We start from the raw sequence: 16,465 nt of genomic DNA, 5'->3' as shown, positions 1-16,465 counted from the left end.
GATGAACTTGAAGGTCAGAACCAGGATTACAGGGGGAGGACATCGATGACGCCTGATGCTCTGGACACTGGAGACTTCAGCCTCACTCTGAGAAAACCCCCCCTCTCTGACAGTGGCAACTACACCTGCTCCATCAGTGATGGAAGAGAAGACCGGAGAGTGACAGACGTACATCTACAGGTCAAAGGTCAGAAACAAACCTCAACATGTGGTTTCACAGGAAAACAAAGACTCAAGGCCAAACAGTTTCTGGTCTGTGGAAAATCAAAGTGTTGATCAGGAGCTGTTTTATTGTTGGAGTCACAGACACATCTCAGATCTCATCCAACAAGCAGGACTTCATTCTGGTCCTCAAGAGGAAGTCTCAAGGACACAAACACACACATCAGTCCTCAGTGTGTCTCTGGGGTTACGTTGAATAGAAATGTGTATTTGTGATGGAGGGTTCTGGTTCAGTCTCATCACATATCAGACAGTCACCCATGAGCTGAAGAACAATCTGTAAATATTTACCAAAGTCCATCAGGAACTCTGGACCATGAATTAAACATGTGAAGCTGCTTCAGTTCCTCCATGTGAGAGTTATTATTAAACCAGCTGATTCATGATTCTGTCTCTTGTGTCCTCACAGTTTCCCATCATACCCTGGCTGTGGAGGTGTTGGAGGGGGCGGAGTCAGTCCTGTTGCCCTGTCAAGACTCTTCTGTTCCTCGGTTCCCCACGGTGGAGTGGATCCGCTATGACCTCAGTCCTTCAACCGTCCACCAGCGTCAGACGTCAGGTGATCAACTGAAAAACCAAAACCATCTTTACAGCGACCGAACCTCCATGAAGACGGACGCTCTGACAACTGGAGACTTCAGCCTGAATCTGAGGAAACCCCGTCTCTCTGACAACGCAACCTACATCTGCTCCATCAGAGCGTTTGGAAACGAACGGAGACTGGCAGCCCTACAGCTGCTGGTCAAAGGTCAGCAACAAACCAGTTTACTGTATGATCGCACACAGCTGACATTTGTAGGGTTTCCATCTCTAAGGCTTTGGTCCAAGTCAGAGTCCTTCAGTCTCTGTCTCACACTGTCCACACATGTCTCATGTTTAATAAGAGGTTGAGTCCTTTATTATTTTTATGTTACTGTCAGTGATAGTCTGATCCATTCACCAAACAGCAATGACAACTGTTAATAGATTAAACCTTCTGTAATCAGTGATGAAACTACCAGAATACGTCAGGATGTTCCTAATTCAGACAATATCACGTAGATCAGTGAAACCAGTCCTGCTCTCTAGTTTTATGTTAGAATTAAATGTCACACAGTAGCAGTGGAGAACAAGGTAATAACATCCAGAGAAACTAAATGATTAGATCATGAAGATACAGGTCAGAGGTCAGAGGTCATGATGTTCTTTATGTTTCTCCACAGAACCACCTCCAGTCTGGCCTAAAGTTCTTGTGGGTCTACTGGTTGTTGTTGTTCTTGGTGTCATTGGGGGTCTTTTGTTTCATTTTCGACACTACTTCATGTCAGGTGAGTCTCTACTACTAGACTACCCATAATGCTGATGGTAACATGTGTCCTTGTTCAGATTCAAACAGCTGCTACAGAGAGATGAAGAGAAAGTTCCAGGTTTAGTTCCAGAATCAGAAACTCTTCATCAAACCAGGAGCTTTGACTAGTTACCAAGGAACGAGTCAGGAACACATCAGGAACAAACACAGACACAATCCAGCTCTAACCAGAAGCTCCTGACGTCCTCAATCAGGACCTGAGCTGGATTTTAGAAGCTCTGAGCTCATGAGTCCAGGTCTCTCCCAGTCCCAGTAGAACCAGAGCAGAGGGTTAGGGTTCTTCCTCATCCATTCATCTGGTTGGTTCCTCATTAGTTCCTGACTTCTTCTTTGGTAACTGAAGAAGAAAACTGGTGTTCAGTCTCAAACTAGTTTCCAGTGGTTTGTGTCAGAGGTGAGACAGACGTCAGGTGAGCTCAGGTCACCTGGTTGATCCACGTCCTCCAACAAACTGGACACTGAGAGTCCTTCACCAACATGAGACACAGAGACAAGGACGGACAGAGACGTCCTGTTACCATCAGAGCTGCTGCTGCTGCTGATGGTGTGATGTGTTTTCCTCTCAGAATACCAGGTGGTGGTGGATCCAGGGGTGGAGTCTGTCGAGCTGCCCTGCAAAACCACAACTCGCCTTCCTAAAGACGCTAGAGTGGAGTGGACGGATGGAGATGCCAGGAAGGTCCATGTGTATAAGAACGGCTCTGACCATCCTGAAGAACAGAACCAGTTTTATAGAAACAGAACGAAGATGAAGAGAAACCTGAAAACTGGAGACCTCAGTCTGACCCTGAAATACCCCACAGATGGAGACACCAACACCTACACCTGTAGAGTCTACGACAAGGAGGGAAAGATACTGATGGAGAAACATGTGGAGCTCAGAGTGAAAGGTTTGTTTTCTATCTATCTATCTATCTATCTATCTATCTATCTATCTATCTATCTATCTATCTATCTATCTATCTATCTATCTATCTATCTATCTATCTATCTATCTATCTATCTATCTATCTTTCTTGCTGCTGTCTCTACAGCTGATGGTGTGATGTGTTGTCCTCTCAGTCCTCCAGGTGACGGAGGTGGATCCATGGGTGGAGTCTGTCCAGCTGCCCTTCAGAACCACAGAGCTGCCTGGAGACACTAGAGTGGAGTGGACAGACAAAGGCAACAGGAAGGTCCATGTGTATGAGAACGACTCTGACCGTCCTGAAGAACAGAACCAGATTTATAGAAACAGAACGAAGATGAATGAAGACCTGCTGAAAACTGGAGACCTCAGTCTGACCCTGAAATACCCCACAGAGAGAGACAGTGGATGGTACAGATGTTTAGTCTACAACAAGGAGGGAGAGATACTGAGATGGAAAATAGTGGAGCTCAGAGTGAAAGGTTTGTTTTTATCTATCTATTTCTTTCTTTGTCTCCATCTTCTTTCTTTCTTTCTTTCTTTCTTTCTTTCTTTCTTTCTTTCTTTCTTTCTTTCTTCCTGCCTGAGTGCATGCTGGGAGTTTGTGAGTTTTTCTGACTTTTTTCTCTCTTTTTGTACAGTGTGTTGTGTTTGTTGTCAGAGTAGTTTCGTGTAGTTGAGGGTGTTGTTGGTGTAGTTCTGGTGGAGGGTTAGCCGTGTTTCGGCGGGGATGGCGTCCTCGTAGACGCCTTCCCTCTCAATCCAGCATGGGGTGCGGGTTCAGGCTGACCCGTCGGTGCTGGTGGAGGATGTTCTCCTGGCTGTGGGAGACCAGGTGGGACACGCCATCCTGTCCTACGCCTCCAGGATGAATAAAGGAGTGGTGGTATTTGTAAAAGAGGACTTTAAACGGTTTGTACCTGCAGGTGTCTCTGCTCGCAGCAGAGTCATTTACTTTATGATGACGAATTTTGAGTTTAACAGCTGCTTTCGGTTTTTGGTTCAGACAACAAAAAAACGGAAAAAACGGTCTGTTTACTGTTTTTGTTCAAAATGTTAAAAAGGCAAGGGTGAAAGGGATAACTAAAATCATTTCAGCTACTTAAAAATAAAAATATCCTGACAGCTCATATGGGGCTTGGGGTTCATCTATAAGTTATGCTTTCTTATAAACAATCCCGTATGAACCTGCTTAACAGCTGATCTGCTAACGCAAAAGGTCTGGGTTCTCAATTGACTTCAACGTAAACCTGCCCGCGGCGATAAGAGATGCATAGAGCAGAGTCTCCAGTCCTCCATTCACTACAATAATAACCTGTTCGCGACGAAATATGAAGCTGCGAGCTTCAATCTGATTGGAGAATCGAGGACACTGTGCTCGGAAGTTTTTTTCTTACTATTTTAAGCCTTTCTTTGAATGAGATCGTCAACATTTCTCATCACAAACACATCCGAGTGTCACTGATAATTCAACAATAAAGTAGCTTCATGTTGCGGCCATCGCTTTTAATTTGTCCTCCTGTGATTCTGAGAAATAATCTTTTATTCTGATGTTTTCGATAGCGAAAAAAAAGCCCACACTACCCATAAGCCTCTGTTGTTGTTGCCCGTTCTCTTTCCCAAGGCGTAATATACCGACGATTTGTCACGCCCCTAGACGTCTGATACTGACGCAAAAGGTACCATTCCACGTCTGTATGAGACGCTCTGGGTTCTCAGTTGACTTCAATGTAAACCCGCTCGCGGCGGTAAGAGACGCTTAGAGCAGAGGCTGCAGTCCTCCATTCACTACAATAATAACCCGTTCACGGCGAAATATGACGCTGAAGGATTTATTCTAATGAGATCGTCAACATTTCTCAACATAAACAGATCAAAATATCACTGATAATTCAACACTAAAATAGCCTCATGTTATGGCTTTCACTTTGAATCTTTTCTCCTTCGATTCTGAGAAATAAACTTATATTCGTAAGATCCGTTTTGAAACGTTGAACACGGTATGTCATTAAACACACCCTTTTTCGGCGTTATAAAGCTCCCACGTAAAAACACTCCAAAAGTAGCACTAATAATAATATTAATAGCATATCTCTACCTATATCAACATATAGGTTGGGAATATACCTTTCTGTTTGAAAATGAGTGGATATATGTTTTCTGAACCCTTATATCAACATCCTAACCCTTAAGAAGAATTCAGGAACTACACTTTTTGTATTACATCATAATACACAACAGCTTGTCGCGCCATTTAATTTGTAGTTCTGATGTATTCTCTCTATTATGTAAAATTGTGACTGTGATCTTACCAAACTTTGCATGGGCTTTAGGGCCTGGGGAGCACAACTGTTTGATCAGATTTCATCTTTGTCATTGGTAAGAAGGTGAAATCAGGATTTTTCAAGGTTTCAACACTAGTCAATAGCGCCACCTATTAGTTTGCCCTCAGGTATCATAGTAGAGGTCAATATTTTTCCAAAACCATTGACCCTGTGTCTTTAGCATGTTTTGTTGTTGAACAGTAAGCCTTCAAATGTGTCTCAGGTACAAGGTTCAAAGGGCACACCTGAGGAGCAGGACCCACCCACAACTCTCATACTGACATATGTTACTCCCCAGGTCAAGACCTTTCAAACGATGTCTTCACTGTTGTCCTACGACAAAGTTTAATTTTCATCTCTCAGCCATGGCTGTCTCAGGTTTACATCCAAAGACGTCTTTCTGGGCCAAGCTGGATGAAATCAGTCAAACATATCTTAGGGGATATTTAGTGATCAAATTTATTCAAGATATTAATTTTTGTCTTATACATAGTCATACTTATAAATTAGGACCATTTCACAGCTAATTTGCCCCATAAACCAATTCATATATTCCTAGTTACATAATATGGTCATTAAAAAACTCTTTAACTCCTCCCCCTGTCTTAAAGGATTATCTTTGATGATCAAGAATAGAAGGGCTAAATGCATCAGGATTACGCCCTTCCAATGGCATGACAACAGTCAAATCGGGTGGCATTTTGTCATGATTGAGACCACAGCAGAAAGAAAAAATGTCTCTTAGCCACTGGCTCAGGGTCATGAAGGCAATGAAGGTCACACACTTTCCTTGTTCACAATTATTTTATTTGATCAAACAGAACCAAAATATGCAGCCATACAAACAATGGTAGATGAGTAGAAACCGGAGCATCAAAAATGACAATTTCTGAATATATTCAAAATATAGACAAAACTTAGTAATTCTATGACTGAACAGCCTGTGCATGCTGCCCATGCATTTATAGATGGATATAAAATATAGTTACAGTATACATTTTATGTTATAGTAGTATGAATACAGTTCATTTGTTGAATGAACTTCACACTGTTGTAGTGAGGTTGGCATTTTTGTTATGCACAGAAATATATGAGGATCACTTTGATTTTCCATGTGTACGACAGAACCTTCAAATATTTCAATAACAGTTTAATGTCATATAGAAATCTGTACCATTTGTATACATACCTGATGTAAATGCTATGACAAACGACTTCCTATAGTTGGTACAGTAATGACTGCAAACACTACAATCAAGACTGACTTATTGTTATTAATCAAATGTATGGAAATGTTTTGGAAAGCATTCGATGTAGTGACATGTACATAAGTGGCTCATTCCAAAGATTAGTCACACTATCAAAATAATGTGACTCCTGTTACTGCCTCTCTGCTGTGCTGGACAAAGTGTGTGTGAACTGTAATATCACAGACTCTGTGGATCCAGAGTAGCCAACATATTGTCAATAAGAGAAGACCTGGCCTCTTTCCACTTTAGTAGGACTCCGTGTTTCTGATCTCCCAGCCAGTAGCAGCAAACTCAGACAACGTCTAACAAGTCACTGCTGCATCCTCTTCTCCATCCTCCAACAACCTGAGCTCCTGACGAAGCACTAACAGAAAAATAAAGAAACCTGCCACAAAGTGAACTAAACACTGTAGTTGGTACAACGTCCTCTACACTTCTGCCTAACTCAACTATAACAACAACTATAAACGTCAACTTAAAAAATGAAATCAACATATCAATGTAGGTAAAGTACCTTTTGTTGGGTCGACACTGGCAACATCACAACTAGGTCCTTCACCTGGACATTGATGCTGATCAGTTTACACTGAAAAAAACAGATTGAATATTTACTTACTGAAAATCTTTGGTGAATAAAAGTTGTGAGCATGAATACTGACCATGTGCCAAACCACTAGTACTTCGACTGGATGACGGCCTTTGAGGAATAACATCTCCCGTCTGTCGCGTTTTTTCCAGCGCACTGGTCTTGTCTGAGGTTCACCCTGTGCCTCATTATACACAATTAACAAGAAAAAACTGCAACACTTAAAATACAGTCCATGATTAAATACAGTCCATGATTAAAGCAAAGATTATCAAACATCTTAAGTTCATTTATATATATATATATATATATATATATATATATATATATATATATATGTATATGTATATGTATATATGTGTGTGTATATATATATATGTGTGTGTGTGTATATACATATATATATGTGTGTGTATATACATATATATATATATATATACATACATATATATATATATATATATATATACAGTATATATATATATGTATGTATATATATATATATATATATATACATATATAATACATTGGCTCCCCACAATAAATTAGACAAGACTGTTCCCTCTGTAACAGCTGTTTCATCTTTTAAAAATAATAATGTTACCTCCATATCATGAAGAAGTTCGTTGGCCCCTGAAGCTTTTCCTCCAACTCAAGATCCTCTGAATCACCCATTTTTCAAATTAAAGAGGAAAAACATTTTGACAGAACTCAGTGACACAAACAAACACATAACAAAGCAATGACATGACATAACAACACTGATAATAACAATGAGGCTATTTGGCTGTTTTGCAACATACAACTCCTTTAATGTTTGTAATAGACTTAATCCATCATTGGTGGATCAAATAGCTAATGCTGCAGTAGCCACGTGTAGTTGTTACTATACTCTATTTAGCAAGCATGCTGAAGGACACAGCAGCCATTTTTAAAGGTCTTAAACTGCTTCCAAAATCAGACGCCTTTGTTTGTTTGAAGCTTTTCTGGAAAAAAATGCAAAACTTTAGTGAATCAAGCTAATCTGTCTTTCTAAAACATTTATCACTTTCTCAATGTAAACTGATGGGAGTGGAGGTGTAAGGATTCCCTTTGCGTCAGTATCAGACGCCACAACATAAAGCTATTTTATTGTTGAATTATCAGTGATACTTTGATGTGTTTGTGTTGAGAAATGTTGACGATCTCATTAGAATAAATCCTTCTGCATCATATTTCTCCTCAAACGGGTTATTATTGTAGTGAATGGAGGACTGCAGCCTCTGCTCTAAGCATCTCTTAACGCCGCGAGCGGGTTTACATTGAACTCAATTGAGAACCCAGAGCGTCTCACAGAGACGTGGAAGGGAACCATTTGCGTCGGTATCAGACGTCCAGGGGCGTGACAAATTATTATGGAAAGGATGCAAAGGATTATGGTGTCCAGGTGGACTGGGTTTTTGGTGTGGGATCCTCCCTGAAGGACTGTTGTTGGTCCCTTTACAAACCTCCTGTCAATAAACGGACAGGATTGCACATGGGGCCATAGCAACAAACAGGTATCTGATGCTGACTGGACGAACGCAGGACGTCCTGTGTTCAGTTAGAGGACACTCTCTGGTCCTGAACTTTAACAACTTTTTCTTTGTTTGTTTTTTATTTATTTTGTCGGTTTTCGAGTTGGTGAAAAAGAAATGGAATAAATTATAAATAGAAGAATTAGCAATAAAGGTTTATTTAAAATTCAACAATCTTTCTTTCTTTCTTTTCTTCCATCTTCTTTTTTTCTTTCCTTCCATCTTTTCTTTCTTTCTTTCTTTCTTTCTTTCTTTCTTTCTTTCTTTCTTTCTTTCTTTCTTTCTTTCATTCTCTCCATCTTCTTTCTTTCTTTCTTTCCTTCCATCTTCTTTCTTTCTCTCTCTCTCCCCATCTTTCTTTCTTTCCATCTTTTTTCTTTCTTTCTCTCCATCTTCTTTCTTTCATTCTTTCTCTCCATCTTCTTTCTTTCTCTCGTTCTTTTCTTTCTCTCTTTCTTTCCTTCCATCTTCTTTCTTTCTTTCTCTCTCTCTCCCCATCTTTCTTTCTTTCCATCTTCTTTCTTTCTTTCCTTCCATCTTCTTTCTTTCTCTCTCTCTCTCTCCATCTTTCTTTCTTTCCATCTTCTTCCTTTCTTTTCTTTCTTTCTCTCCATCTTCTTTCTTTCTTTCTTTCTTTCTTGCTGCTGTTTCTACAGCTGATGGTGTGATGTGTTGTCCTCTCAGTCCTCCAGGTGGAGGTGGATCCAGGGGCGGAGTCTGTCCAGCTGTCCTTCAGAACCACAGAGCTGCCTGGAGACACTATAGTGGTGTGGTGGGACAGAGACTGGAGGAAGGTCCATGTGTATAAGAACGGTTCTGACCGTCCTGAAGAACAGAACCAGATTTATAGAAACAGAACGAAGATGAATGAAGACCTGCTGGAAACTGGAGACCTCAGTCTGACCCTGAAATACCCCACAGATGGAGACAGAGGAGGATACAGATGTTTAGTCTACGACAAGGAGGGAGAGATACTGAGATGGAAAACAGTGGAGCTCAGAGTGAAAGGTTTGTTTCTATCTATCTATCTATCTATCTATCTATCTATCTATCTATCTATCTATCTATCTATCTATCTATCTATCTATCTATCTATCTATTATCCTTTTATTCTCCATCTTCTGTATTTCTGTTTTCTTTCTTTCTTTCCATCTTTCTTTCTTTCCATCTTCTTTCTTTCTTTCCATCTTTCATTCTTTCTTTCTTTCTTTCTTTCTTTCTTTCTTTCTTTCCATCTTTCATTCTTTCTTTCTTTCTTTCTTTTTTCTTTCTTTAATCCTTTCTTTCTCTCCATCTTCTTTCGGTCTCTCCTTTCTTTCTCTCCATCTTCTTTCTTTCTTTCTCTCTCTCCATCTTTCTTTCTTTCCATCTTCTTTCTTTCTTTTCTTTCTTTCTCTCCATCTTCTTTCTTTCCATCTCTCTCTCCATCTTCTTTCTTTCTTTCTTTCTTTCTTTCTTTCTTTCTTTCTTTCTTTCTTGCTGCTGTCTCTACAGCTGATGGTGTGATGTGTTGTCCTCTCAGTCCTCCAGGTGGAGGTGGATTCAGGGGCGGAGTCTGTCCAGCTGTCCTTCAGAACCACAGAGCTGCCTGGAGACACTATAGTGGTGTGGTGGGACCGAAACTGGAGGAAGGTCCATGTGTATAAGAACGGTTCTGACCGTCCTGAAGAACAGAAACAGATTTATAGAAACAGAACGAAGATGAATGAAGACCTGCTGGAAACTGGAGACCTCAGTCTGACCCTGAAATACCCCACAGATGGAGACAATGGAGAATACAGATGTAGAGTCTACGACAAGGAGGGAGAGATACTGAGATGGAATAGAGTGGAGCTCAGAGTGAAAGGTTTCTATCTATCTATCTATCTATCTATCTATCTATCTATCTATCTATCTATCTATCTATCTATCTATCTATCTATCTATCTATCTATCATCCATCTATCTTTTCTTTCTTTCTTTTTTCGTTCTCTCCATCTTATTTTTTCTCTCTCCATTTTCTTTCTTTCTTTCTTTCTTTCTTTCTTTCTTTCTTTCATTCTCTCCATATTTTCTTTCTTTCCTCCATCTTTATTTCTTTCATTCTCTTTCTTTCTGTCTCTCCATCTTCCTCTTTCTTTCTTTCTTTCTCTCTCTCTCCATCTTTCTTTCTTTCCATCTTCTTCCTTTCTTTTCTTTCTTTCTCTCCATCTTCTTTCTTTCTCTCCATCTTCTTTCTTTCATTCTTTTTTCTTTCTTTATCTCGTTCTTTCTTTCCTTCCATCTTCTTTCTTTCTTTCTTTCTTTCTTTCTTTCTTTCTTTCTTTCTTTCTTTCCATCTTCTTTCTCTCTCTCCATCTTTCATTCTTTCCATCTTTTTTCTTTCTTTCTTTCCATCTTCTTTCTTTCTTTACATTTTCTTTCTTTCTTTCTCCATCTTTCTTCCTTTCCATCTTTCTTTCTTTCCTTCCATCTTCTTTCTTTCTTTCTCTCCTTCTTTCCTTCCATCTTCTTTCTCTCTCTCTCTCTCCATCTTTCTTTCTTTCCATCTTCTTTCTTTCTTTTCTTTCTTTCTCTCCATCTTCTTTCTTTCATTCTTTTTTCTTTCTTTCTCTCCATCTTCTTTCTTTCTCTCCATCTTCTTTCTTTCATTCTTTTTTCTTTCTTTCTTTCTTTCTTTCTTGCTGCTGTCTCTACAGCTGATGGTGTGATGTGTTGTCCTCTCAGTCCACCAGGTGGAGGTGGATTCAGGGGTGGAGTCTGTCCAGCTGTCCTTCAGAACCACAGAGCTGCCTGGAGTCACTAGAGTGGTGTGGTGGGACAGAGAGTGGAGGAAGGTCCATGTGTATAAGAACGGTTCTGACCGTCCTGAAGAACAGAACCAGATTTATAGAAACAGAACGAAGATGAATGAAGACCTGCTGGAAACTGGAGACCTCAGTCTGACCCTGAAACACCCCACAGATGGAGACACCAACACCTACACCTGTAAAGTCTACGACAAGGAGGGAGAGATACTGATGAAGAAACAAGTTGAGCTCAGAATGAAAGGTTTCTATCTATCTATCTATCTATCTATCTATCTATCTATCTATCTATCTATCTATCTATCTATCTATCTATCTATCTATCTATCTTTTATCCTTTTGTTCTCCATCTTCTGTCTTTCTGTTTTCTTTCTTTCTTTCTTTCTTTCTTTCTTTCTTTCTTTCTTTCTTTCTTTCCATCTTTCATTCTTTCCATCTTTCATTCATTCTTTCTTTTTTCTTTCTTTAAATCTATCTATCTATCTGTCTGTCTTTGTCTCTAACTGTCTTTGTCTCTAACTGTCCTGTGTCTCCTCTCCAGACAGAGTCCAGGTCCAGGATGTAACGTCTCCTCTTATGGCTGAAGACGTAGTTTGATCAGGTTGTTGATCTTTGATCATTGATCAGTGAAGGATCTGATGGACGATGGATGAAAGGAGGAGGACGCTCTGTCAGCTCCTGGTCCTGGTCTGAAGACTCTTTAAGGATCAGGGTTGATCAACATGTTGTCCTCGTTGCTCCTAGACTATAGATGTTTGTCCTGATCAGCTGAACACTGAGGACAGATTTAAATGAGTCTTTCAAAACAAACATTTAAAGCAGATGAAGAGACAGAAGACTGCAGCCTCCAGAGGAGAGTGTGGAAAGGTTACTGCTGGAATTACAGGGTTAACCAGGAAACCACACACATCCTTTACTCGGTTTGGAGACCAAACACAGAGTCAAAAGAGAACGAGTCCTGGACCTCGTCAGAAACTGAGACAAACTCCACTGAAGGATGGAAGCTGTTCATCACATCAACTTTAACAGACGTTGCACCGACTTCATCTCTTGTTGGACGGTTTCTGGAGTCAGTCATCGTCTCTGACTCTAGTTGTTCTGTTGTGTCCTGCTCTGTTGGTTCTAGTTGGACCTCAGTCTGCAGAACAGATCAGTCTGAGAGATCATTCTGATTGGATGATGAGCTCAGAGAACCAGAACCAGAACCATGATGATTTAGAAGGAATGAATCCCAACTGAGTAGCTGATTCAGGAGAGGACAGCTCTGCACCACAACATGTAGCTTCCTAGTCAGGGATCTACAGTGCGACAGTTTTCATCACATTTGCTGCTGAAAGTGGTTCAGAGTGAAGAGAAACATGTATCTATTAGCACAAGTGTGAAGGAGTTGCGCTGGTATCTTCTGTAAAAAGTAAAGGAACGTAATAGGAGTCAAAAGGCAGTTGGAAAATCTGTTTATGTTGCTGCACTTGTGTTTTGTTGTTGTTGTCGTTTTAGACTCTTCTCATCAGCTGCTGAGGCCAAACTGTGATGAACTGTCCCTACACATCTTTTTCTAGACCATCAGTTTGGACTGAACCAGCTGATATTCATTTATTCTGACCAGGGGCAGGAAAGCTTCCTGATTGTCATGGTTCTGTGTCTGTCTTTTATTTTGTGTTTCCTGTTTCCTATGTTTCGAGTTTCCTGTTTTACTTTGTCAACTCTTAGTTTCCTGTCTGTGTGTCTCTTGCTTATTAATTGGTTTCTCGTGGTGTCATTGTCCTCATTAGTTTCACCTGTGTCTTGTCGTCCCTCAGCCCTCCTGTGTATTTATAGCCCTGTCTTCCCTTTGTTCCTCGTCTTGTCACGTTTCTTATCTCCATGCCATGTCCTTGTCCTTTCTCCGTTCTGCAGCGCCTTGAGTTTCCCCTTTGTTTTTGTGAAATACTCCTTTTTCCTCAGATTTCCTGCCTTCTCATCAATTGTCCTGCATGTGGGTCCTCACCTCTACTGATCCTGACACTGAGCACTGATAGATTTCAGCTGGTGTCTTGGCTTTCGTTGCCTTTTCCCACCTCCTTTTCTGTGTGTCAATACTTTTTCTCTCTGTTATTTCACATTATTACACATAAGTTAATTTCTGAACTTATTTGTTCTGGTTTCTGGTGAATTTTAGTGAACATTTCATGTCAATAGCACCTTTAGAAACATGTTGAAACATTGTGATGTGTTCAATACTTATTTTACCCGCTGTATAGTGGAAAGTCCCTGTCCTAGAAACACAGCAGCTAATGAATGCAGTCAATGACCAGTGTTGTTCAAGGAGCACCTTTTGACCAAATGTCTGTTTTTTTCTGTCCTGAAATCGTAAATAAAAAAGTTGTTTGGTTTAAAGGAATTGTCCTTTATTAGATTAACATACTATTACATTATCTTCATACCTGGACTCTAGAGAGAGCAAATCACTGTTCACACCTGGGGCCTCGTTAATCAAACCGTGCGCTGAAACAGATTGATGCATCGCAAATGTTAAATAATTTTAATTAGAGCAAATTAACATAAAGAAAAATGAAATTTCTCACATTCCAAACATCAGCTAACAGACTGACTCTTTGTATGATCCCTGCTCTTGATTGAATTTTTGAGGTTTAGACTAAAGTGCGTTTCTACAAGACGTAGTTGCATCTCCCATTATTTGTGTATTAAGTGAATGAAATCATTCCCCGTTCACGTAACTATTATGTGGTTTATGTGATGTGGGTCAATCTATGGCAATGGCCCGAAATTCTTGTTCAATTTGGGCTTGTTGGTGATGTCTGTATGGGAACTGGATGTAAACTGAGGCCAGAGAAATGATTTCATCCAACACTGCCGGGATATGCTGTGAAATGCACAAACTCCACTGGGTTGGCTTTGATTTAAAACCAGAGTTTTAAATCACGTCATAAATCCATCAGGATGTTTTTGGGGAAGCTGTTGGACAGATCAGATTAATTAACGCTCTTTGAAAACGCACGGTTCTCAAAATCCTCTAATAACACAAGATAAGCAAGTAGTGTACCTCAACTTTTCTTTTCAGGTTGTCTTTTATAGCTTTTCACACCAATTATTCAAAGTGTCTTCTAAACTACCGACTAAAAGACCAGTAATATGTTAAGTGTGAAGTTTGAGATTAACACCACGACTCTCTTATTGGTTCTATGCAGAGCTTAATTTGTAAATCATAAGGTGCCAGAACCCAAAGTATAACAGCTCAGGGATGATGAGACGGGCACAGGTCCCTGAACGTACACAGAAAACGTGCAGAAAACAACGTGAAAATGTCCACTCACCACGTGGGACTTAGAAGTCTCAGTTTCAAATAATAAATAATATCCATGGTAGAAATGTTATGACAATAATTCACAATGATTTTAGGCGATACTATGCACAGCACAGGCAAATGCCCACATCACCACAGGTGGGACAGTATACAGTCAGCAATTCATTTCTCAACAGGTTTAACGTGTCAAAAGAAAAAGAAAAGAGAGAACATCCAATCCCTGACCTGTCGCTGGACGTCCCACAATCCTCTCCGCTCAACGCGCTCTCCTCTCCAGAACCTTCCTGCAGTAAACCAGCTGATGCCGGGGTTCCCGCCTGTTTCTCCGGCGGTTGGTGTTGGTGTTGGTCCACCTGGCTGACTGCTAGCGCTGTAGCTGGCTCCTGCTCCGGCTGCTAACACGTGCCAGCTAGCTTGGCTAGCTGTTGGTGAACCCAGCTAGCTGTTGCGGCGCTAGCCTCCTGCTGCAGCTGAACCTCGTCCCCGCTTGTGGAGGCTTTTCTGACTCGTTTTTAAGTGTCATCCAACACTTCCTTCTTTTGAAAAAAGTCAGTAACTCTAATTGTCTTTTTGACATGTTTGCATTGAAATTGTAACCGTTTATCCTCGAATTTCTAAAAAAATTTTTCCTGTGTGAGGGGCGTGGCTTGTTGGTCGAGCTTTTCAGATCCTCAACAAAACTCCGACTCTTTCAAATGATGTTAAAATTCTTGGGATTTGTTCTGTAAATTAATGAAAGGACATATTATTATTTTATTTTACCGGATCTACCCAAATAAGTACCAGAACACAGGGAGACCAAAATTAAGAGGTGCCGGATCTTGTTCCAGCGGGATCAAATGAACCCCTGGTTCTATGTGTAGTTCTACCACTAGATTTTGTGTGTACACACGGTCAGAGTGTGAATTGACCATATATGGTAACGACGATCCCTTTAAGAATGCGTGAAGAGATTTTTTTTCTTTTTTACCTTCACCGAAATCATGGTGAAGACAGCCAGTCCTACGTGTGCGCTCCAATCTGGAAGCAGTGGAGGAGCCGGGGGAGTTTGGGGTTAAATCACTGTTGCAAAATCAACAAGACCCCACCTAATCCATAAATGAAATAAAGGATCATCTGACCAACATCGCAAACACTTTACTGTAAATAAACGAGTCACTCAAAGAGATTGGAAAGTTTAACAGGGCTGACCTAAACTCTCTGTATGATCCTTTCTCTAGTCTGAATGAGTTTTTGAGGTTTACACTGAAGTGCGTTTCTACAGCAACGTTTAATAGAGACGTAGCTGCATCTCACGTCATTTGTGTATTTAAATTAAATCGTTTCCCGTTCATGTAACTGAATTCATTGTGTAGCTTTATTGAGATGTTAGTCAATCTATGGCTCCAAATTATGTTTGGGAATCCGGCAATGGCCTGAAACCCTGATTTAATCTGTTCTTGTTGGTGATGTCTGTATGGGAACTGGATGTAAACTGAGGCCAGAGAAATAATTTGGCCGGGATGGTTCTATTTAGTGTTGGCAGTGAAATGCATATGTCTCCAAACTCTGGCTGAAATGTTGCGGTGGCCAAACATCTCAGGGTGGACAGGAGATGAGCACTGAACTGGTTTTGATTTAAAACAAGAGTTCATAAATCCATCAGCATGTTTTTGGGGAAGCGGTGATGGACAGATCAGATTCATTAATGCTCTTTGAAAATGCACTGTTCTCAAAATCTTCCAATAACACAACCTAAGCAACAGTTCTGTACTTCAACTTTTCTTTTCTGGTTGTCTTTTACAGCTTGTCCAGGGAAAAAAACTTGGAGGACCCCCTCATGATCCCAAAACCAGTTAAACATATCTTTAGCACCATTTGTTTTAAATTTGTGTTTGCTTTAAACTTTACTAACCTAAAAGACTTCTTTCATACAAATGAACATAATTTCCTTTTATCCAAACCACATTTTGTCTTCACATTTATCATTTAAAAGTTATAGATCTGAAGCTTTCAGAAAATGAACAGTATCAAAAGTGTCTCAGTCCAAATGAATCAGTTCATTTCATCTGAACCGAGCATCGCGTGGAGGAGCTCTTTGTCCTGGTGCAGTCGGTGCTCGGTGGGAGGGAGTCAGCTCCTCAGCTCCTACCTAAGAACTCTGTCCTCAGTTCAGACACACATCCTCAGACATGAACAAGTT

General features: G+C 40.4%; 2 protein-coding genes across 2 annotated transcripts in view; both read left to right on the top strand.

Moving 5' to 3' along the window:
• Nucleotides 1–13,549, top strand: part of LOC125008865 — a 40,736-nt gene extending 27,187 nt beyond the window's left edge. The window contains exons 3-10 of the mRNA XM_047586205.1: nt 632–970; nt 1,425–1,529; nt 2,137–2,460; nt 2,633–2,959; nt 8,878–9,201; nt 9,716–10,039; nt 10,900–11,223; nt 11,521–13,549. Of these exons, the coding sequence (XP_047442161.1) occupies nt 632–970; nt 1,425–1,529; nt 2,137–2,460; nt 2,633–2,959; nt 8,878–9,201; nt 9,716–10,039; nt 10,900–11,223; nt 11,521–11,576 (2,123 nt within the window). The 3' untranslated portion in view covers nt 11,577–13,549. The remainder of the gene's footprint in view (nt 1–631; nt 971–1,424; nt 1,530–2,136; nt 2,461–2,632; nt 2,960–8,877; nt 9,202–9,715; nt 10,040–10,899; nt 11,224–11,520) is intronic.
• LOC125009548 overlaps nt 1–16,465 on the top strand; it is a 321,026-nt gene that overhangs the window by 37,853 nt on the left and 266,708 nt on the right. The gene's annotated exons all lie outside the window — the stretch shown is intronic.

The sequence above is a fragment of the Mugil cephalus genome, chromosome 1 (assembly GCF_022458985.1).
Source record: "Mugil cephalus isolate CIBA_MC_2020 chromosome 1, CIBA_Mcephalus_1.1, whole genome shotgun sequence".
Lineage (NCBI taxonomy): Eukaryota > Metazoa > Chordata > Actinopteri > Mugiliformes > Mugilidae > Mugil > Mugil cephalus.
The sequence above is the reverse complement of the archived record's forward strand: the minus strand, read 5'-3'. Positions and strand labels throughout refer to the sequence as shown.